Raw genomic sequence first — 23,331 nt, 5'->3', positions numbered from 1 at the left:
AATATGCTTAGTTTGCAAGAAGGAAAGAAATGGTAGATTATTTAAGACTGGCAAAAGGCTAACGTTTCCTACAAAATTGATTTGGCAATACATCAACCTTTTAAAGAGAAATTGATTTTTTAAAAACTTTATATTAAACCGAAGCCTGGGTGATTTTGTTATGCACTATTTATGGGTGGGGTAGGTGATAATGTAAGGAAGCAGGGTGATATATGCTTGCCCATATTCATCTAATTCTAAGATACTCAATATATCTTTAGCAATAAAGCAAAAATCCCAAGCAATAAAAAAAAGCCCTCATGTTAAGACTTTCCAAAGCTCAAACATGGAAAAACAATGAAAGTTAAAGATTCTATATAGCCACTGTACCTGTCAAGGCTTTCTGCTTCTGAGGCGACAGCAATATGTCTATTTGGTGATAGTAAGTTTCCTTTGGGTCATTTTTATCTCCTTCAGAATCTGGCTTTGTTGATGCAATCCTTTGGTACTCTGCTGGCTCCTCTTTAAAACTGGTTAGTCCGAGGCCTTTGTCATCTTGGTTGCCATATTGGTCTGCATCATTGGTCAGTGTCTTCTCAATAAACAGATTATCTGCAGCACATTCTGTGCAGTTAAACTCAGTGGTGTTCGGCAAATCCATTTGGAAACAGACTTCATTGTGGTTCTCATCTGATAGGTCTTCAAAATCTCTATGGCATGCATTCTTTACCACTGGCATTATTTCGAATTTGTCTTTTTCACCATTTCCCAGAGAGCTGGGTGAGTCTTTAGGATTTTTTATTCCCATGGGACAATTAGAATAAACCGTGCCTCCTTTATCATTATGAATAATTAATCTTTGCTCTAATTCATCAGTTATTAAGGTCATGACTAGCTCTGTTGTTTTGCTGGGCACTGCTATCTCTGGATGACCTGTCTGGGATTTTGTTTGACTCCATTCCACAGTGTTATGGCCGTTCCTGTTGAGTGGGCTGCTGGCAGAGAGGCTGCTGGAGGATTCAGGACTGAGAGTTGGACATCGTGTACTCCTCATTTCCAGTAGTTGCTGTGCGTTTGTACGAGAGTCACTATGTAAAGCGGCCTTGTTAAAGTCTCTGTCAGTCATATCAATATGCTCTTCCTCACAGGTTTTCAAAAGTTCAGCACAACGATTAAAAGAAAATGTATCCCCAGGGACTTCTTTCACTTCTGATTGTCTGGTGGCCCAGTGGGATGGGCTGAATGAGGTGGAAGGCTTCAGAACATTTTGACTGGAAGGCAAAGATAAAGAACTTGATTCCTCACAACAATCTGCAGTTGGAATTTTGCTGCCTTTGCAGTAAGTGCTGGCTGCTTTTTCTCTTACCACTTGCCTGCTCAGAGAAGATGAAGAACAGGGGTCAGAATCTTTGCCATCTTGAACTGGGAAGATGTCAGTAATGGCACTTGGCAAGTAATTTATTCCTTCTGGGCTTTGCCGTGTACATGAGTCTGATGTGATATTTTCTGGTATATCGAAGATGAGTTTTCTATCTCTATCCACATCCTTCAGATCCTCAAAAGGCATGCTACTTAAGTCTGTATGACTTAAACTTGTGGTCTTTAGGGTACCTTGTGAAATAGGAGGAATGTTTTTGAGAAGAGTCTCAGCCTTAGAGAAATTTTTCTTGTTGAGGATGTTCTGACCAATTTTAAAGTCCTTCTGCTGAGACATGACAGATTCTACCTCACAGTCATCTAAAACTGATGATAGTGAGTCAGGGTTAGTCTTCTCCCTCTCAGGGGTTGAGCACAGAAACTCCACCTCTCTATCAACATTCTTCTCCTTCTGGACGGCACACACAATAGGAGGAGAGACATGAAAACAGTCTGAACTCTGATGCTTGTTCTCAAGCTTCCACTTTTCAGGGCACCTGATATCAGACTGTAGAGAAGACCTGGAACATTCTTCAGTAGTGTGATCGGAGGAAATGTTTCTGTATTTAGCTCTTTTTCCCCTTCTTTTAGGATAAGCTATATTAATTAATATATTCTGTTTCTTACTCATGTATTTAACTTTAACTTCTTTTCCTACAATGCTTACTTTTAGTGAAGGTCTCCCTTTTCTGGCAACTTCTCCTGCAGATTCAGATGGCACCTCAGGTTTTAGTTCTTCTACTAACATATTCCTGTATATAGAAGAGCAGCTTCTAGAAGTATAGTATCTCTGACTGTGTCTGGAAAAGTAATGCTGATGACATTTTGGACATCTCCTTTTTGTTGGGAACTGCATTCCTGTTTTACAGAAAAATCTATTCTTTATTTCTACTTGCACACTGAAAGCCCCACATTTCACTTCTGTAATAATTTTGCCTTTTGCTGGTTTAAAGTCTTCTACTGTGTTTGGGAAATCCTGCAGTATGATTTTTTCTGATAATGATTCTTGACAGTCTTTAAACATGGCCACTGACAACACTTTGTCTCGTTGATGAGAAATTGATGATGGAGGATCATCATTCTCCTTCTCCCTACTTATTTTGCTGTCAGATGAAAGTTGTTTATTATCTTTAGGGAGGAAAAGTGAATTCTGTTTTCCATTCACAGAAGCAGATGTATGCTCATCTCCATTTTCCTTAGATTTCCCTAACGCCCTAATCTGATGAAACATGGCTTCTGGGGTGTCTCCTTTGACTTCCTTTTCAAGATCTTTTATATTTTTTTGGTATACCTGATTAGCAGGTTGAGGTTCACCTAAACAAGAAGAAAAAAAAAGGAATAAAGAAAGAAGAAAAATATTTTCTGTGTCCTTTTGAAGAGCAGATGGGATGCAAATTCTTGGGTACAATTCCATGCATATTCTTTGTAATTTGAGTAACATTTTTCATTCATTTCTAGTATGCAAAGATATTTTCCACAAAAATTCATTTCTAATAAATATCTCCTTTTAAATCAATTATCTTAGAATACAGAATATTGCTAGGTAGTTCTAGGAAATAAGAATGTAATTAAAGTTTATTCTAAAACAGAGACTTCCGGGGTGCCTGGGTGGCTCAGTCAGTTGGAAAACAGACTTCAGCTCAGCTCGTGATCTCACGGTTCAGTTCATGAGTTCGAGCTCTGGTTTAGGCTCTGTGCTGACAACTCAGAGCCTGGAGCCTGTTTTGGATTCTGTGTCTCCCTCTCTCTCTGCCCCTCCCCCACTCATCCTTTGTCTTTCTCCCAGAAATAAACAAACATTAAAAAAAAAAATTAAAACAGAGACTTCCAAAATGGGTGAAATGAAAATTTCAGAGCAAACTTACGCAAATAAATTTTGAGACTTCTTGATAAAGAGTAAGTTACCATGTTCAAGTATTTGAACATGGCATTATAATGCTACAGGCTAAATCAAGCTTGATCTAATTTGAGAAGGTACAACAAATAAAGAGATCCAAGTATGGGTTATAAACAGCCTTTTAAACAGGTCTGATAGTTACCTTTGCCCAGGGTAGGATTTTTGTTTTTTTTAATAGGACAGAGAAGGTATCCTAGTATTGTCAGATACTATCATTTTCCAGGAGAAGAACTAGAGTCTGGAGTTATTATATTGTGAAATCTCCTAATTTCTAAGGATGGTCTCACATTTTAAAAAACCCTCTATAGATGGAGGCTAATATATTTAGGTACCAGCTTTGGCCCTAGAACTGCCAGCTGGCAACCTTTACTCTCTACTTTATAATTTTAGGATGTTTTGCTTAAAAAATTTGTGAACCTGAGCTTGAGGTAGCAGATCTTAGGTAAAAAACAGTGAACATGGGTGTGGGAGGGAGGGGAGGGTGGGTGATGGGTATTGAGGAGGGCACCTGTTGGGATGAGCACTGGGTGTTGTATGGAAACCAATTTGACAATAAATTTCATATTAAAAAAATAAAAAAAAATGTATACTTTTTAACTCTTAAACAGTGAACAAAACGCAAAGATCTCATATCTTTTAAACTACATCTGAAAGAGAGTATTGGGAAAGGAAAAGAAAGAATGGGCAACAAATAGATAGTGATGTCATGGAAATCTATGAACCAGGTCTCCACAGAGATAATTTTAATAAGGTGATTAAGCTAAAAATTGGAAAAGATTATAATTATTATTTTTTTAATGTTTATTCATTTTTGAGAGAGAGAGGCAGAACATGAGCTGGGGAAGGGTAGAGAGAGAGAGGGAGATGGAGAATCTGAAGCAGGCTCCAGGTTCTTTGCTGACACAGGGTTCGAACTCACTAACTGTGAGATCATGACCTGAGCTGATGTCAGACATTTAACTGACTGAGCCACCCAGGCGGCCCTCTAATGATTTAAAATGCTTTCTCAATTTGGCTATGAAGCTATGATTTTATATCTACCTACATATTTTAGTAAAGATATTTATAAAAATATTTACATAAAGAGTAAAAAATTACCATTAATGAGAAAAAGAGTAACATCCTACCAAAGTTTGGCTAGAGGGGGCATAGAAGTTTGGGGTGCAGAAATAGAATTGCTGTTTCAGAATCAAATAAAGATTCGTAGGTTTAGGAATCACAACTTTCCAACTTTAGGTTCTTAAACACGCTGGGGTTCCACTGAGTTACCATTTGCCTCTCTTCTAGTCTGAGGGAATGACTTTTCTCAAGGCACGTACTGAAACAGTTCCCAGTGGTCTGCTTACAATCTGAGAGCTGTAATGCAGAAATCATGGAAGAAAAGACGTGGAAACATGTCTCTCTAAAGCCTATTTATAATACACCATGTATACTATAGCAATTTATATACTAGTGGACTGCCTTCCAAAACTATAGATTACAATTTATTCTTAAAATAACACCCTCACGCCAAGAACAGTTCAGTTTATAGCCCTTTTCAATTTTATAATTTTACAGTTTATAGCCTCTTTCAACTGACTGTAGTTCAATTTCGATGAGTAGCAAGACAGAACTGAGATAGTTATATAATAATCCACTGATAACAGATTCTAAGAATAGCATTCTTCATATTCTTTGTCTGAATATTTTTACTTAAATTTTTATTCATAATATATGCCATTAATAATGAATGCAGATGTTTATACATAACAACCGATCAAACTTCTAAATCATTTTATTACACTTCTATGCATTTGTCTTCCTACTTTTATAGACATTTTGTGATACACAAAATACGTAGCTGGGTTCATTTTATATATACTTATAAAACCAATGAATTAGACTTACATACTGTGGGATTCAGGATTTTCCATTTTTTATAGGCTTTTCTTCTTTTCCTCTTCATTTTGGGGAGCTGAGCATCTTCAGCTTTCACTGTCCTTTAAAAGCATAAAATGCAAAGTTATTTTCTACTCAGAATTAGGTTTAGTAAAATTCCTGACTAACAACTCATTTGCCAGCTTGAAACATAATATCATTTTCGGGTATCCAATAGTGTTCTCCTTCAAATATATTTTATTACTATAATTGTATTTTCTATCCTGTTTAATTCTACTTAACGAATTTTCATCTATGCCAACTATTTAGAGTCCATTATTATATACCATGTGAATATTCAAACATATATATTTTTTTAATGTTTATTTATTTTTGAGACAGAGAGAGACAGAGCATGAATGGGGGAGGGGCAGAGAGAGAGGGAGACACAGAATCGGAAGCAGGCTCCAGGCTCTGAGCCGTCAGCCCAGAGCCTGACGCGGGGCTCGAACTCAAGAACTGCGAGATCGTGACCTGAGCCAAAGTCGGTCTCTCCAACCGACTGAGCCACCCACGCGCCCCAAACATATATTTCTTCATATGTGTAGATATTTAGGATGTAAGTTATAAAATTATATTCTGCTTAATTATTTTTATACTCCAACTTTTCTTAGCCTAATAGAAATATCTATTTTTTGTGAAGTTGACCTAAATTTATTATCATCATATTTGTAGCCCTGCTAAATTAAGTAGGGTAGGGAGATTGTTTGCCACCATTACATTATCTCCATATACCCTATATTTAAATAAAAGATTAGATACACATTCTATAGTCTCTGTAGAAGAATGAATTATTTGTAGAAGATAAAATTAATTCTGTACCTTTCTTGTGGAACAAGTGGTATTTTCCCTGTTGCTGATGTCTTAATAAAAAGTATTAGGGAAGATACTTGGGAGAGACACAGCCTATAACTTCCCCACTATTACCTCAGTAGTTATCTGCCTGTGCTTAGAGCTAAGCCTGATTCAGTTGCTTTCCTTTTAGAGGATTAAACTGTCTGCAGAGATGTGAAGAGAAATAGCTTCACTCTAAAGCAGTTTGTTTTGCGTGTATTAGGTAGACTGTGCCTTTGGACACCTCAGCAGAACAGCTCAACTTTATCTGTTTTACAGGTAACTCAAAAAAAAAAAAAAAGGAGGGGGCTGTTTTGTGACCAGTTTTGGCAAAATTTATTTAAATTCTTCTTAACTCATCTCTCTCCTCAAAATCCCCTATATCATTGTATGTGATGATTTCAAATCACTTTTCCTCTAGAAACTCTCAAAATCTCATAATTTTCTGAAAATTCTTTTTCCTGAGGCAACCTTTTTTATACAGAGCCATTGACACTCTTTTTGGCGTGTTCCAATTATCCTTTCTATTCTCTCCCCCAATAGGCACAATTAAGTTCCTATGGCTGACTAAGCAAGTAATAATCCTTTATTCTTAGAGGACCAACATGGGGGTTGGGTGGGGGAGAGGATTACAAACATGTAATTAATATCTTTATTTTTTTTTTTTATCCCTGTCTTATACATAAAGGGTTTTCTAATCTAAAAAAAAAAAAAAATGCTTCAAAAGCACTTGACTGGGTTATTGATTATTTCTCTTTGGTCCCATATAGTTTGAACAGCGAAATGTAGGCAGCTGCACTGTGTTTAGTAGAGAGTACTCTGGGCTTTGACTCAGAAGATCTTGGTTGTGGTCTGGCTCTGCTGTTTACTCAGGGCAGGTCATGCAATTTCTGTGAGGCTGTTTCCTTTGCCTCTGAGATGGAAATGGTAGCAAATTTCACCTTACAGAATTGTCTTGAAGAAACAGCTGAAATGTGTGATAAATGGTTCCAGTCAAACTTCATCATTCTTAACTTTATATTGGAGAATATATACATATCTGTTAGACACACCCATTTGTATTGAGCACCTGACATTGGGAGAATATCTGTCACATCCGAGCTGCAAATGAATGCTTAGATAAAGCTGATCAAACCATAAACTCTTTTTGAGCCAGAATATCTAAATGTTCAAGATCATCACATTCAAAATTCTCATTTTGCAGGGGAGAAACTGATACTCAGAGAATCCTTGTTTCCTGTATCACACTAATAGTGGCAATTGAAGATTAGAACCCAGGCTGTTGGGACTTAGGCTAACTCTGTCTTTGAGCAGATATACAAGGTATATAGATGCCCTGAGATTGCTTCTGATCATACAGAGCAAATTTTATAATTAGTTTGCACTTTACCTCAGAGCATGACAACTTTGATCCAGGAAATTAAATGTACTGCTGAATATTGAATATTCAGGCACAGTGCCTGACACAATAGGCACCTAATAAATATGTATGACCAAGTGAATTAGATGGATAGCTCAGTTTGTATCAAATTGTGTTTTAATGATGTCTTCTTATATTTCTGAATGTATTCTTTCCTTTTACTGTGTATTAATTTGTTGATCATTAATAAAAGTCTATTTTAAGAAGACCTTTTTTTAAAGTTTATTTATTGATTTTGAGAGACAGAGAGAGCATGCACGTGCAAGCTTGCATGGACACAAGCGGGGGAGGGGCAGAGAGAGGGAGTAAGAGAATCCCAAGTAGGCTCCATGCACTGCCAGTGCAGAGCCCCACACAGGGCTCAATTCCACAAACTCTGAATCCCTGACCTGAGCTGAAATCAAGAGTTGGACACCTAACTGACTGAGCCACCCAGGTGCCCCAAGATCAACTTTAAAATAAACACACTGGGGCGCCTGGGTGGCTCAGTCAGTTAAGCGTCCGACTTCGGCTCAGGTCTTGATCTTGCGGTCCGTGAGTTCGAGCCCCGCGTGGGGCTCTGTGCTGACAGCCTGGAGACTGTTTCAGATTCTGTGTCTCCCTCTCTCTCTGACCCTCCCCCTGTTCATGTTCTGTCTCTCTCTGTCTCAAAAATAAATAAATGCTAAAAAAAAAATAAAATAAATACACCGCTCATCTTTTTCCCCACTAGTTATCTCTTGCTCTGTACTTCCGTAAGAGGTACCTAAGTCAATGGTAGTGATATAATTGATACATAATTGATACAAGTCCCACAAGCAGTCGGGGGGGGGGATGGTCTACAAATTCTACTTTACTTAAATGGCAGCAAATAGTTCCCTCATTTGATGGTTCAACAGGGTATAGCTACAACAACATGGTCTAAACTGACCTTGAACAAAATGAAGAGTGGGAGAAGGTGTTCCTAATAAATTTATTCACAGGGAGGGTGCTTGCTTAGGACACCAGAAAGCAGGGGCACCAAAGTTTTAAAAGATTAAAGAATTTGATATTTGATATTTCAAAAATTTCAGAGCAGTTATCACTGGGAAAATCAGAATATTGTTGGATTTCCTTACACATGGTGTAGAATTTTTAATTTCACATAGAGACATCACAATCATTCCAATGCTTTCCTACAATGATTTAATAATATTTGCATATTTCCTATCTCTAAAACAAGTATATCACACTTGTTTTTCTAACCTCCAATCCCTTCTCTTCTTCCCATGCTCTCCTTGAAGATCTGGACACATGATCAGAGGAAATAGAAGCCAACTGAAATTCTGCTTTCCAATACTAAAACTGCCAACTTCTTTGATTTGCATCAGATACTATCAAATCTCTCTTATGTGGAAGATGAAATGGGCCTAAGGACCATTTTCCTGCAGTCATTCCCCTCCTCTCTTGCAGTGTCCATTTCTGTCTTCTGTTACATCATTCTCGTGTCAGAGTACAGACATTCCCTCACCACTCCATCTACTGTCACAGGCCTCTCTTCACCTTTACAGCAACACATCTTGAAGGAGTTGCCTATATGTTCTGATTCTTCTTTCTCTCCTCACATCATTTCCCAAACCCACTCCAAGCAGTCTCTTAAATTCCCACCCCGTTGGGATCACTCTTGTCCCAGTCACCAGTGACATCCATATTGCCAACGCCAGTAGTCACTTCTCTGTGGTCAGGTTATTCACACTTTTAGCAGAATTTGACACAATCATTCTATTCTTCTTACTCCTTTCTTTAGATTCCATGGTGCCACACTCTCCTGGTCCTTGTCTTGTTCCACTGACCATTCTCTCTTAGACACTTTTGCTGGGTCTTCCCTTGCTCAGTCTCTAATCTTTGGCATCCTCAGTGTTCTTTGTGCCTTTTCATGACCTCTCTCCCTAGGAAATCTCAACCATTTCATGGCTTTAAAACTATCTATATAGATGATTCTAAAATTCATAGTTCTACCCCTAACTTATTCCCCAAAGTCCAAGCTTAAATATCCAACTGCCAAACTGGCATATCTACTTAGGTGCCTAGTTGGAATCTCAAATTTTTCATGTTTCAGAATGACCTCTTGATGTTCTTCGCCTTCTCCAATTATTCCCCTGAATCCCAAATCTTTCCAATCTCAGCCAACAGCTTCACCATCTATCTAGCTCGAATCACATACCTAGGTATCAACTTTGACTCTACCCTTTAACTTACTTTCCTCATCAAAACCATCAGCCAGTTTGTCCCACACTATTTCTAAGTATCTTATCCTTAGTATGTCATTTTATTTTCTTCTTGCTACCACCCAAGTCAAGACCTCCCTCTTTCTCTCTTTCTATATGGGTATATCTACGTGTGCAAGTGTACACGTGTGAGTATATATACATATATATATGTAGTCCATATTTTAAAAATATATGTTTATATTCATAAGTATGTACATATTATATATATATTTAAAATCTGGACCAATGCAATACCTTTATAACTGCTTTTCTTCCATATTTATATCCTTTGATTATTCATACAGCATGCAGTTTTTTTAAGTATATAAATTAAATCATGTCATCCCCTGTTTAAAATTCTCTAATGGCCTCTCCTTCTACTTTGGAAAAATTCTAAGCACTTTAGTCTTTTTTTTTTTTTTTACACATATGCACAAAGTACAATTTTATTCACAAGTAAAATATACCACCCTAGACCTTGGGATGTATGTTTAGGTATCCATTCCACTATAGACTTCTTGGATTTATATTTTTCATAAATGTTTATTTGTTCTGTGCAAAATTGGTACTAAAGCTCAGAAAAGTTACTGTGATTGCTGTTATATATCAGCTGAATCCTATCACATTTGAGACCTTTATATTGGATTATATAGATCTTTTTTATAACTGGGCTTTGACTTATTACTATAATTCACAGAATAAGGAGGAAAAATATAAACAGGAAATGCTAACAATATCTTTCTACTGCAAAATTACATAGTGACACCATTATTCTGAGGAAACTATTAGATGGTAAAGATTTCTTTTAAAGGTATTGCTAGAAAATTTACTGATGGCACTTTTCTGACAAATTACTTAAAAATTCTCTATAAGCTGAAATGTTTTCCTTGGAACATTCAAAAGCAATCATCTAACACTAGGAAAAAGAGAAAGAGTCATAAAAGTGTAGATAATGATCACTATTAAAATTCTAGAAGGAGACTAAATATGTCAATGATACTTCAATTAAAAAAAAGAAAGGAAAAAGACAGAAATTCAGATGTTTAAATACTTCTAGGGTAGCATACTATCTCTCTTTAATGTCTTTAACACCAATTCGCTTGAGTTTTCTGTAGAATTTGAAAGAAATCTTAGTGTATTTCTCATGACTTTACGTCCTGGATTTTAACACAAATTCTGTTTTCTTTACTAAATGTTTAAAGAAAATTTATACATGTAAAACATACTATGGAAAGTTCAAGTTTAAAAATATTCAGAGAGGGGTACCTGGGTGGTCTCAGTGGGTTGCACATGGGACTCTTGATTTTGGCTCAGATCATGATCTCACAGCTGAGTCAGGCTCCTCACTCTCAGTGGGGAGCCTACTTAAGATCCTTTCTCTCCTATCTCTCTGCCCCCCCCCCCACTGCTTGTATGCTCACTTTCTCTCTCTCTCTCTCTCTAAATAAACAAACATTAAAAAAATTAAAAAATATATGACAATATTGAGAGAAAATAAAATTCTAAAATGTCCATTTATTCTTGGAAGTGTACAAACCTGTCTTCTGTCATTCCTGATTTTGATTTTGAAAAGGTTTCTTTTTTTTTTTTAAGCAAGAGAGAGAGAGAGAGAGCGCATGTGAGAGTGAGCAGGGTAGGGGGCAGAGAGAGAGAATCCTAAGCAGGCTCCGCGCTCATTGTTCAGTGAAGAGTCCAATGTGGAGCTTGATCCCATCACCTTGGGATCACAACTTGAGCTGAAATCAAGAGTCTGAAGCTCAACCAAATGAGCCACCATGTGTCCCTGTCATCCCTGATTTTGAATGGCATGAATTTTAAACTATACCCTTTTGTCATTAATTTTTAAAAATTACATAAGGCATAAGAAGAATTATGTTGGAAAACAGCTGTTTCAGTATTGAGCATATAGCACTTCAAATTCACACTCAACTTCCATAGAGCTGCAAGGATGAACCTTTGTAAACCTGGTTGCCAGGTAGTAATTGTTAATGAATAGTTTGCTAGCGTCTTGAAACTAAACTACTTTAGTTATGATCATTTAAGGTAGTCTCAGTACTGTTGTAAATTGTTCACGCTCTTACTTCTTCCCCTGTGTTGAAAACATTGAAGAGTACATCTGTTTTTATGTATATTTGTATCCATACCTATAGATACAATATTGGAATCCATTAGGTTAAAATATTAAAATAGAAACATCCAAACGTCAGTCACGTCCAGTGAAAATAACTTTTCCTTTCCCCAAGTGCACAGTAAGTAAGTTGTGGAAGTTCACAGGTAGTATTCATGATCTTGGTGATCACTGGATATAATCTGCTAAGGTTTTGAGTCCAGTAAACATAAAAGAACCTCTTTACTAAAATAATTATCTTTAAACATAAGCTTTGTTGGAATGCCATCACTTTATTTGGCCCATAATTGATCAAATATAACTTAGAGGATGAGGGTAATGCTTGGAGAGCAGGAAGCACATGCTATGTTAAGTTAAATTACAATCTCTGCAGAAATGAAATTCAGATAGAAAAGAGCATTGTGCAGTGTGGAATTTGTTATTGTTAATATTACTATCATTAATGTTTTAAGAAATGGGTAAGGAAAAATTTATATTAGTGAACCAAAAGGAAATTGAGCTCAGTGTTTAATAAAGTTTGATAGATAAGGTAATACCAGTAAAGGAAGGGAAAGATGAACTACAGATGAAGATCCCTTACAGTTCCAGAAGTGTCTGCCCTTTGTTTCAAGACAGATAGCTGGGAGATCATCTATCCAATGCCCTCATATCTCATCAGAGGAAACAGAGAGGTAGCAAATTGCCCAAGGAAACATAGTGCTGAGATGCTGCCTCTCTTCCTTTACCACTGTGGAAAGACGCTGAAAGTGAAATTTTTTTTTTTACTTAAGATTTTTGCAAGATGTTTATTGCTTTACTGTGTTTTTTTTTAAATTTTTTAAACGTTTATTTATTTTTGAGACAGAGAGAGACAGAGCATGAACGGGGGAGGGTCAGAGAGAGAGGGAGACACAGAATCTGAAACAGGCTCCAGGCTCTGAGCTGTCAGCACAGAGCCCGACGCGGGGCTCGAACTCACAGACCGTGAGATCATGACCTGAGCCGAAGTCGGCCGCTTAACTGACTGAGCCACCCAGGCGCCCCTATTGCTTTACTGTGTTAAATGTAGAGGCTCTTTTTGAAATGCTTCAGGAACTATCCCTTTCCCTGCTCGCTTTCTTATAAAATGAAAGGAGTTACATTATAATTGGGAAAGCCCAGTGTACTTCCCACGGAGGTAGCGTTAATAATTTGGCACTCTGTGCCAAATAATTTGGCTCAAGCTTCTGAGCTGGACTTAATGTGAAAATGCAAATATAATGCAAATATAAACTTCAAGGAGTTTACAGTGTAGCAGAGGGATTCTCAAACTTGAGAATGCTGAAAATATCACTGTATAACTTGCTAAAAATGTAGATTTGGGGCCTTGCTTTGGAGATTCACATTCTGAGTGAGGGCACAGGAATATGCATTTTTAGTAAGCAGCCACTCTTCAGCCCCTTGCAACAAGTCATTCTGATGCATAAACCCTGTTGAAACAGATAAAACTGGATAGGTGGAATGGAACCTCATTCAGAAAATCTTTAATGGCCTTAAGATTTTAAAGTAGAGCAGTCCTGAGGAAACTTGCAATGAATTCTCATTTCACTTCATTCTACCTCATTTTCCTCCTCTCCCAGTTGGTACATAGTAAGGTTAAAATTTTTTATTGTTTTGCTTTAAGTACAGATTGTTCTTCCTTTTTTAAATTTATTTTTATTTTTTTTAATATAAAATTTATTGTCCAATTTATTGTCCACAACACCTAGTTCTCATCCCAACAGGTGCCCTCCTCAGTACCTATCACCCATTCCCCCTGCCTCCCACCCCCCATCAACCCTCAGCTTGTTCTCAGTTTGTAAGAGTCTCTTATGGTTTGGCTCTCTCCCTCTCTAACTTTTTTTTTTTTTCCTTCCCTTCCCCCATGGTCTTCTGTCAAGTTTCTTAGGATCCACATAAGATTGTTTTTCTTTCTATATCAGCAAGCTTCTAGGGAGAAAACTCCTTGAGAGATTGCTTGTTATTTTTTGCTCAGCCCCATGTAAAGAGGCTCTACCAAAATTGTATCCTAAATCAGACTTCAGGGGGGTAACTCTTCAATATCCTTCTTTCATCTCTGTGCTAACCATAGTTAGTGATAAAAATCTAGCAAGTCAGATTAGCAGGCCAGGGCCACTAGTGTGAGGAGATGTCACATTATATATATATATATATATATATATATATATATATATATATATATATATATTTTTTGACGTTTATTTTTGAGAGAGACAGAGCATGAATGGGGGAGGAGCAGAGAGGGAGGGAGACACAGAATCCAAAGCAGGCTCCAGGCTCTGAGCTGTCAGCCCAGAGCCCGACGTGGGGCTCAAACCCATAAGCCGTGAGATCATGACCTGACCCGAAGTCAGACACCCAACCAACTGAGCCACCCAGGCGCCCAGTCACATTGTATTTTTGATTGCTTATTTGCCATGTTCACATTTGGCTTCTCAAGAGTTGAAGTGTTTCTGTATTTTGGGTTTGACTTTGCTTCTAGAACTAAAATGGTTGGCAAGTACATGGGGCATTACAGTGTCATGGAAGTTTCAGAAGGAAGGTAGTTGGCCGGGAGAATGAGGTACCCAGCCCTTGATCTTCCTATTTATTATGGTGTATACATCAGCTCATTTCCATAGAACTCCAGTATTTGTTGAGCATGGCTTTTTATGAAGCATCTCTAGTGGGACTATCTTCTTCCTCTGAATCAGCCCCCTGGCTGCTCCACAGTTAACCTGACTTGAGCCAACAGAAATTTAGAGGAAATTTAACTTTGGAACCAGCAAAGGTAGATAGAACAGCCCAATATGTATAGCTTTAGATTATCCTAGTCTCCTGAAGAACCATTAGAGATATGGGCTGAAATATAAGATCCACAAGGGCAAACAACTTAGCTGTTTTATACTTTGATGTATTCCTGTTCCATATATGTGGAAAAACATAGTAGTTGATAACATTTTTTGGGTGAATGAAACTTGCTCATTATTCCCAGACTTCAGTCACTTGTGTACTACCTTCATGATTCTTACTATTCCTATGAAATATCCATGCTATTTGCTTAGTAGTTTCTTGATTCATTAAAATTTTACTTTAGTTTCATGTTAGACAATAATTCATGTGAAATTCTGGGTTGTAGCTAAACATTAAAACGAAAACACTAAAAAAAATGTTGTACCACCCCAAACCATTTTGTATACCAGCAGTGGTATGTGTCTCTTATTTGAGAAGATACAGTCATACTCTATGTGTTATTATCATGACATTACTAAATTAGAAATCAGTTTTGTATTTTGCTTTGCTTCACTTCCTTTTTGGCTTTTGAATGATTATCAGAGTATAAGTTTTGCTAATCTCATGTGCAGAATGATGCATGAATTAAATATCACTGTATGAAGAGGAATCACCCTATTCAACTATAGTTAGAACTCTATCTACTCGAAATTTTTTTAATCGCTAGGTCTGAGAAATCTGTAATTATGGTTTTCCTCTACTTTGACCTTGACCAGCACAGGGACTTTCAGAATCTCTCTTGAGAATCCCATTTCCATTCTCTCAGTCCTAAGTGACAGTTCACATTATTCCTCTTCCACTAATTATACTGTCTGCAACTAGACAAGAGGTGGCAACTTTATTGCAACATTTACATATTTCAAATAATAAAAAGGTTACCAAACAGGTATATTTCTATTAGATGAAGAAAGAGGAAAAATAAAGCATATACGTACACTTACATATATCATTAGATACCTTGTTAAAAGTTAGCAAAGGATAGGCTCAAAAGGATAATTGAATGGATCTCAGAGACTACTTTTTTCCTGCTTAAGGCTTTCCCTACCTATTAATTAAATGAAGAATGCCTTTGAGTTTTCTAAGGGTGAATGCTGTCTCCTCTTTTCACTTATTTAAGTGAAGCCATACTACTTCATGATGTTACAGAAGAGCTATGCTTCTCTGAAGGCTTAATAATTGCTGAAATCCAACTCTTGATGGGTTTAAATAACATCCTCTTAATTTTGAAGCATTCAACCCTCAACCTCAGTTTGAAGTAGTGTTTGAATATACCGTGTCTTGATCTTCATACAGAAACCTCTGTGTGTAGTTTCCCCCAAACATGAAATCCCTGTGATTTTTTTCAATGAGATATCTTATCCCTCAGGGGCAGATCTCATCAGTTCTGCTGACAACAGAGGTTTTGATCGCTCTAAACAGAAAATGTGTAACATCTTCATTCCTTTTCAGCACAGAACCAAGAAAAACCAGTATGTAACCACACTGCTAAATTCTAAAGATTGAGAAAATGCTGAAATAAATATTTAAACTCTGAAAATACTTCTTCCTGTCCCCCAAGCTAACCTGTGTTTTGCTAATAGTAGCCTAAAAAATGGCCATTGGTTAATTTCTACTTCCAGTCATTCAGAAGGAAGTAATGAATATATTCTTTCAAATCTTTCAATGGAAATGTTATCATCAGCTATTTATAAGAGCCAACTTTTTATTTTTATTAGTGTACTTTGGGCATTTTTAAACCTCCTTATTGGTTAGATTTCATAATTCATGGTAACTTGAATTACCTTAAAATTACTGTTACATCTGAAAAAATAATTTTATGATAATATTAATGTAAACAGGTATAAGGGTTACAAAGGGGCTTCAGTAAAAAAATTTAGAGGAGACATCATCTTCAGTCATTTCAGAATCATGATTTTAAAACATTTTCTATGCTCGTTTCACTAATTCACTGAAGTAAATTTCTGTGGCTTAGTCCAATCCAATGCATGTTTTTTAAAGCAACAAAAATGCCTTTATTTTAAATGTTCTATGCTTGATATTTTCTGTTGACCTTTCTTTTATATAGCTTGAGCTACTATGCTCTAGTGTGCCCACTGTCCTAAAAATGTGTGTAAATTGCACTCTGGCCAATGAGGAAGGAATAAGAAATTATGCTTAGAATTAATTTGCCAGGTTAATTTAATCACTTTATTATTAGGTTTACATTGGGCAGATAATCAGTGCTAACATTCCCTCCCATCTCAAGTTCACTGAGCTCTGGGCAGTCTCATGAGATAAGAATAACAGATCAGTGCATTTTGTGTAATGAGCGCGTATCTTCACAAGTCAGCACATTCAGAATTTTCATCCTGCTTTTTGCAAAAATGATCAGGAACCAATCTATGAAAAAGCCATCATAACTCAGAGAGTTGAGAATTTGGCTCATCATAGTTAAATTCCTGGTGTGTCATTTTAAAGACCTTTTGGATTTTTTTTTTTGCCCTGAAGATACCAGTACTATTTTATAAGCATAGTAATTGTAATTTCATCACATGGTTACTACAGATTTCTTTGAGAAGTTAAATGACTTCACACAGAATTTTTTTAAGAAGTGAATTAATTTCTAGCCACAGAAAGAATATGTGGGCAAACAAAAAGTAGACAATATTTATTTTTCAGTTTACTTTCCAAATAAAGGGTTTTTAGGATACTTACTCAACATTATGGTAATCTGACATTAGAAGAAAATAACTAATGTTTAAATGCTGGGATAAGAAAAAGAGGTTGAAAACCATTTAGTGTTTAAATTCTAAGTGAGACTGAAGAAGGTAAGGACTGGCTGAACTCTTGATGGTGAGAGAATTCTTTGTAAATATATATTGCCATCAAAATCTTGGAACGTAGTTAAAGATCAACTGACAGTGAAATTGCAAATACATGATTCTGCAAACTTTGATTTGGGATTACTTATACAAAAGGCATCAGCCATTTTATACTTTGCCTATGAAATGGTCTAAATCTCAGAGTAATTGCAGTTGTTCATAGAAAAAATATTACTCCTTAATGTCTTCTTTCATGAGGTCAGATCATGATGTTTTGGGTGATCAATATATTTCAAAGAATTAAATAGAAACATTTATATAGGTGAAATTATAAAATTAAGGAAGAAAATGCTACTAACTAAATCAGATGAGAAAATCATTCTGGTGATTAGCAAATTCAATGTTGCAATGGAAACAAAGCAGAATTATAGGAATTCAAAACAAGGGCTATTGCTTTGAAATGAAACTGACCTTCCGTGAATTCAGAATGAATTTCAATTATGCTTAGAAGCCTAGCTTGTCAGTTGCATTTTCCTTGCTTTCCAAATGCACAATTTATTTCAAATAACCAAATTAGGATATGGATGGTAGCTATTCAAATGTGCATATGATGTCTTTCTTAGCATAAATAAAAGAGGCTTAAACACATTGACTATTTAGAATTTTTTTTCCCATCCATCCTTTTTCTGTATCCATCATATTCGGTAACACAGCAAGTTACAAACAGCTGTTGGATTTTTTTTTTTTTTTTTGTAACGGGAAAGAAATATGTTGTTAAATTGTCTTCACACATAACATTCACATAATTTTCCCTTTGCTCTCATCCTTTGCTAAGCAACTAATCTAGGACAGCAAGGATTAAAATAGAGGATACTTCATTCAAAACAGCAAAAGAAAAAAAAATAGTAAAAACTAAAAAGAACATATAATCAACTCACCTGGGTAAAGCCTTCATAAATTCCACAGCTCTAAAGGAGACATAGATAAAATGCAAATACGTATTTTGAAAAGCAAGAAAATGAAGTAAAGATTTGAGTACTTCCTCTTGTTCTACTTGGGGTTCATCTGGGTTGTCTAAATCCAAAATCTTATTAGCATACTTAATCTTATGCAGTGTCAGGAATGATCTACCATCCTTTAATCAGTCTATTATTATCTGTCTTAACCATTCCCAACAGTCTGTTTATTTTCAAGTATACCTTCAAGTGAACAATGAAGTACTACTGTGTGCTTTTGTGGCTTAGTAGTTTGGATAGGGGTACTATGAAACAAAACTATGATGTTCATGTGGTGCAAATGGAGTGGAAGAAAACCCCCACCCCCATCACAAACGAAAACTTGATCTAGTTTGACTCTATGCTGGTGGCGTTAATTATAAGGTAATTGATTTACCTTTGTGAGGTAGATACAGGGGCAGAAGCAGTATGGTGTATGGTGTGGGGTATATGGTATGGCAGAGGTTGTAGACTTTGCTTAGGAAGATTTAAATTTGAGTCACATTACCATATCTTATGTTGACTTTGAGGATCGTTTGACTTGTCTTAGATTCAATGTGCTCATTTGTAAAACTGGGATAAATAATATAGGCCCTGATTTAGAATTTTGAAACCCTATGAAATATGTAAATGAAAACATAGTTTAAGGTAGTTTACAATCTTTAAATAAATGAGACATTTCTATTAACATAGTTGTAAAATGGTATTGCTTATAATTATTCAGGTGATTCTTATGTTATTAACACCTAATAAAAATTTAGAAGGTTTTTCTTGGCTTTTTGCAAACACATAAATTACGGTATATATAAGAGGTTGGAAGAAAGGGAAGTGATCAGAGTTGAAACTCCAGGGGTAAATTACTATGCCAAAGAAATTGCACTGGAAAATTTGTCCAAATGGGAGTCTTTAAAAAAAAAATGTTTTTTTAATGTTTATTTTTGAGAGAGACAGAGACAGAGCATGAGCAGGGGGATGGGGCAGAGACAGAGGGAGACACAGAATCCCAAACAGGCTCCAGGTTCTGAGCTGTCAGCACAGAGCCTGACAGGGGGCTTGAATTCACCAGTGGTGAGATCATGACCTGACCCCAAGTCGGACATTTAACCGACTGAGCCACCCACGTGCTCCAAATGGGAGTCTTTTTGAGGAATTTAACAAGATCGCTTCGGCTGCAATGTGAAGAATGGATTGGGGGTGAAACCTGAAGTAAGAAGACTAATTTAAGAACCTGATGTAGAAAGCAGGTAAGTAGCCTGAATTTGGATTGGTGGCAACGGACAGACAGACATACTGATTCATGAAATACTAAGATTCAGTAAGTACTTAGAAGTAGAAGCAAAGATACACTCAAGAAGTATTAAGAAGTAAAAGGGATAGGATTTGGAGATTGCCTGGCTGTGGGGTGGGGTAGGAATAAAGTAGACAAAGTAAGCACAATACCCCAAAGTTCCATATTGGAAATTACAAGATTATTAAAATAGGGAAATAGAGGGGAGCCTCACTGGCTCAGTTGGTTAAGTGGCTGACTCTTGATTCTGGCTCAGGTCAATGATCCTGGGGTCAAGCCCCATATTGGGCTCTGTGCTGACAGCATGGAGTCTCTCTGCTTGGGATTTTCTCTCTCCTTCTCTCTCTACCCCTTCCCTGCTCCTTCTGCTCTTTCTAGAGGCAGGAATGTACTTGGGATAAAAGATAATTTAATTGTACACATGTACTATTTGGGAGGCACTGAGATGTCCAAGCAGGTATGTCTAGTAGACACTTAGAGATAGAAATCTGAGAATTAAGTAAGTAGTCTTGCAGAAATGTCCAGAGTAACAAGAATATAAGGCCCCACCAGAAAAATTACCAAAACTTAAGGGATTGAATGAGAAATTTGAGACTGGAAGTTCTTTTCTCAATGAAGCATTAAGAAAATTCTGTAAGATAGTCTGTTAAGTGGAAAGATGAAAGGATTTGGAGTGAAATACTTGGGTTCAAATTTTGGCTCTCCTATTTATTAACAATGGGACTCTGAGAAAGTTAATGTTTCTTAGCCATCTGTAAAATGGGGATAATGATAGTGACATTCATTTCATAAGGTTTTTTAAGGATAAAATGAAATAATAACTGTCAACATTTTATAAAGTCCTATGTAAATAGTATTATGAGAATAAGCTAACAAAGAGTTACATTGTCTTAGGAGTTTGTTGTAAATAGGTCCATAAGTAATTCTGAGAAATACATGGGAGAGAACGGGCAACATAATTTTTACAAAGTTCAGAAATCTGGATTTGAATTAAAGTCACAATTTATTAGTGCTAATGTTAGATTTACTGAACAAGGAGAATATACATACTGGCTTCATGGTGTAAAACAAAACATAGCATTTTATGTAACCATCATAATGATAATCATAGAATATTATGATTTATCATATAGACTATTATGACTTAAAATAAAAAAAGGTTTATTATTCATGAGGATGTACAAAATGGCTGGGACTAAAGAAAAAGATCAGTATCTTTTTTTTTTCTGCATTGAGTTTATTTTCACAAAAAGAACTCTTTTTCACTTCTCTCTTGACTGGTGAGACTTTTTGAAGATGTAGGCTTTAGGCGACGTTATCCCTGTCTCCTGGAAATACACCTTCTCTGCCTCTACAGCCATGAAAACTTTGAGGTCCACACTGATACATACACATTTTCTCTCTTCATCCTCAATAGTGTCTTCCAGAGCACACAGAATTCCTACTTGCTTACCACTCATGGCTACATTCACATTGAACACCTCACTACAGAACAGAACAGATGATGGTCAGACCAAAGCAGCCCCTGAAGTTTGAGCTTGTGTACATCATTAGGGCATCTTATTTGGAGTTCCAAATCCTCCCAACTGGCAGTAGAGTACTCGAACTTGTTTCATAAACACAACAAAACCCAGCAAAAAAGCGCAAAATAACGCTTAGCAGCAAAGCCGTTGGATAAATGGCATTTTAAATTGTTTTTAGCTCCACGGATAGAGAGGACTTCAGCTCACTGCCATCTGAAAGCTGTATAAATATTTATAAAGTACTCTACTGAGGTGTTCAAAACATCACACTGCTCCAATAGACTACAATTTCAGACTGGAGTAAAGTGGACAGGATAAAAAATTAAAAAAAAAAAATGGAAAAAATAAACCAGACTACATCATTTATCCACTTACGCTGTTCTAAAATAGATATGAGTACTATTTTCAATTTCTACTTCTGGGTGGAACATTTACCTTAGTAAAAATGAAACCACCTCACAAGTTAAGTGTTTAGAATGTTCTTAATCCATCAGAGGTGAGACAGGGAGTTGGTCTGGTATAGTTTCCACGAGCCAAGGATTGGAAAGCCAGAACTTTTTTTTGTTCCTCATGCTAGATTTTGTCTGTCTCTTCTCAGACTAGTTAGAATGAAAAAAAGTCTCCATTAGCAGAAAGTCTGCTTTTTTAACTTAAAATGTTTTAAAATTCCACACCTGCCCCCGCTATTCTGTACAACATCATTATAATGGGAATTGTGAAGGGAGAAATGTCCATTTATGGCTTGTATGCTTAGCCAGAAAAGGGAAACATAGTATTCTTGAAGGAATAAAGTTAAAAGTGCTACTTCTACCAAGAAGTACAATTATATGTAGATACCCTTAAGTGAAAATAGAATGAGGAATTTGCCTGCTAGCCCAGTTAACATGTTCAAATGTTTATTTTACAGTTGAGAAAATATTTTTCCAAACAATAAAAGAATTCATATTCCTGATTACCCATTTTCCTATGCCATCTTTATTACCTGAATAACTTTCCTTTTGACCATTCTACTTCGGGCAAATAAAATGAATCATCTGAAAATCCATTGTAGATGATAACAAACTGCACTTGCTTTTACAGAAACTGTTTTGAATTCTACCTGAGTGTCCTGGAAGAAAAAGGACAAGGTGTGGTGTAGGGAAAAAAAAATTTTTTTTCTGCATTGAGTGTATTTTCACAAAAAGAACTCCTTTTCATTTCTCTCTTGACTGGTGAGACTTTTTGAAGATGTAGGCTTTAGGCGACGTTATCCCTGTCTCCGGGAAATACACCCTCTCTGCCTCTCATCCACCCCTGTGGTGTCAAAGCTCCCAAGCATTTGAACCCCTTATGGAGCAGCCTCTACCTGCACTGAAGTCAAATTCTCTCACCCTCTTTTTCCACCCATTTGCAAGTACTTCTGGTTTGCCTCAAGACCTACCTCTTTTACATTTGTAGACAGATAAACCTAATTTTGCACTTTGGAATACTTTGTCCTAGATATTTTTCTACTAGAGAGAAATAGGCCTTTAAAGTGCAACTTCTATCACTCCTACCTATTCAGCAATATGTGAACATGAATACATATATATTTATATATATGTACATATATGTATGTTCATATATATATATTCATGTTCAGAATCTAATAGTTGGTTCTCATCCCTAATAAAATTTGCATTGGGGAGATTTTATTCTAAATAATTGATGGATTTGTTTTATAGAACATTTTCACCTGCTATTTTGCAGTATACGGATTAGCAACACAGTTCTAGAACCAACAACAAACACCTTGTGGTCTTACCCTCTGTTGTTCCATTCTTTTCTGTCTTCATTCAAATCTCCAACTTGTTCTTTGAAAGAGTTACTTAAATCATTTTTCCAACTAAATGAAACATGTAGGCTTCTAATTCTTCTAGCCCTTCCAAGAACAGTAAACAGTGAAAAATACAAAATGCAAAGACTAGTAATATGAGACGAGTAATAATAGATATTAGACTAGACCAATAATTTCATATCTGAAGATAAAAAATTGACTATATATATGTATGTGTATATACATATACATATGACCTAAAATAAAAACTGTCTTCCAAATACGGCTACTTAAAAACATTTTTTTAATGTTTATTTATT

General features: G+C 36.3%; 1 protein-coding gene across 4 annotated transcripts in view; it reads right to left on the bottom strand.

Moving 5' to 3' along the window:
* Positions 1 to 18,474, bottom strand: part of LOC109267632 (uncharacterized) — a 122,712-nt gene extending 104,238 nt beyond the window's left edge. For 3 of the 4 annotated variants that reach the window (XM_019450540.2, XM_019450542.2, XM_053907160.1), the window contains exons 1-3: positions 18,349 to 18,474; positions 5,180 to 5,271; positions 370 to 2,709 (exon numbers count right to left, since the gene is read on the bottom strand). In XM_019450540.2, the coding sequence (XP_019306085.1) occupies positions 370 to 2,709; positions 5,180 to 5,271; positions 18,349 to 18,365 (2,449 nt within the window). In that variant the 5' untranslated portion in view covers positions 18,366 to 18,474. The remainder of the gene's footprint in view (positions 1 to 369; positions 2,710 to 5,179; positions 5,272 to 18,348) is intronic. The other variant, XM_019450541.2, reaches the window with a different exon arrangement.
* Positions 18,475 to 23,331: the final 4,857 nt, after the last annotated feature.

Source organism: Panthera pardus, unplaced genomic scaffold, assembly GCF_024362965.1.
Source record: "Panthera pardus isolate Hobbes unplaced genomic scaffold, ASM2436296v1 HiC_scaffold_2, whole genome shotgun sequence".
Taxonomy (NCBI): domain Eukaryota; kingdom Metazoa; phylum Chordata; class Mammalia; order Carnivora; family Felidae; genus Panthera; species Panthera pardus.
The sequence above is the reverse complement of the archived record's forward strand: the minus strand, read 5'-3'. Positions and strand labels throughout refer to the sequence as shown.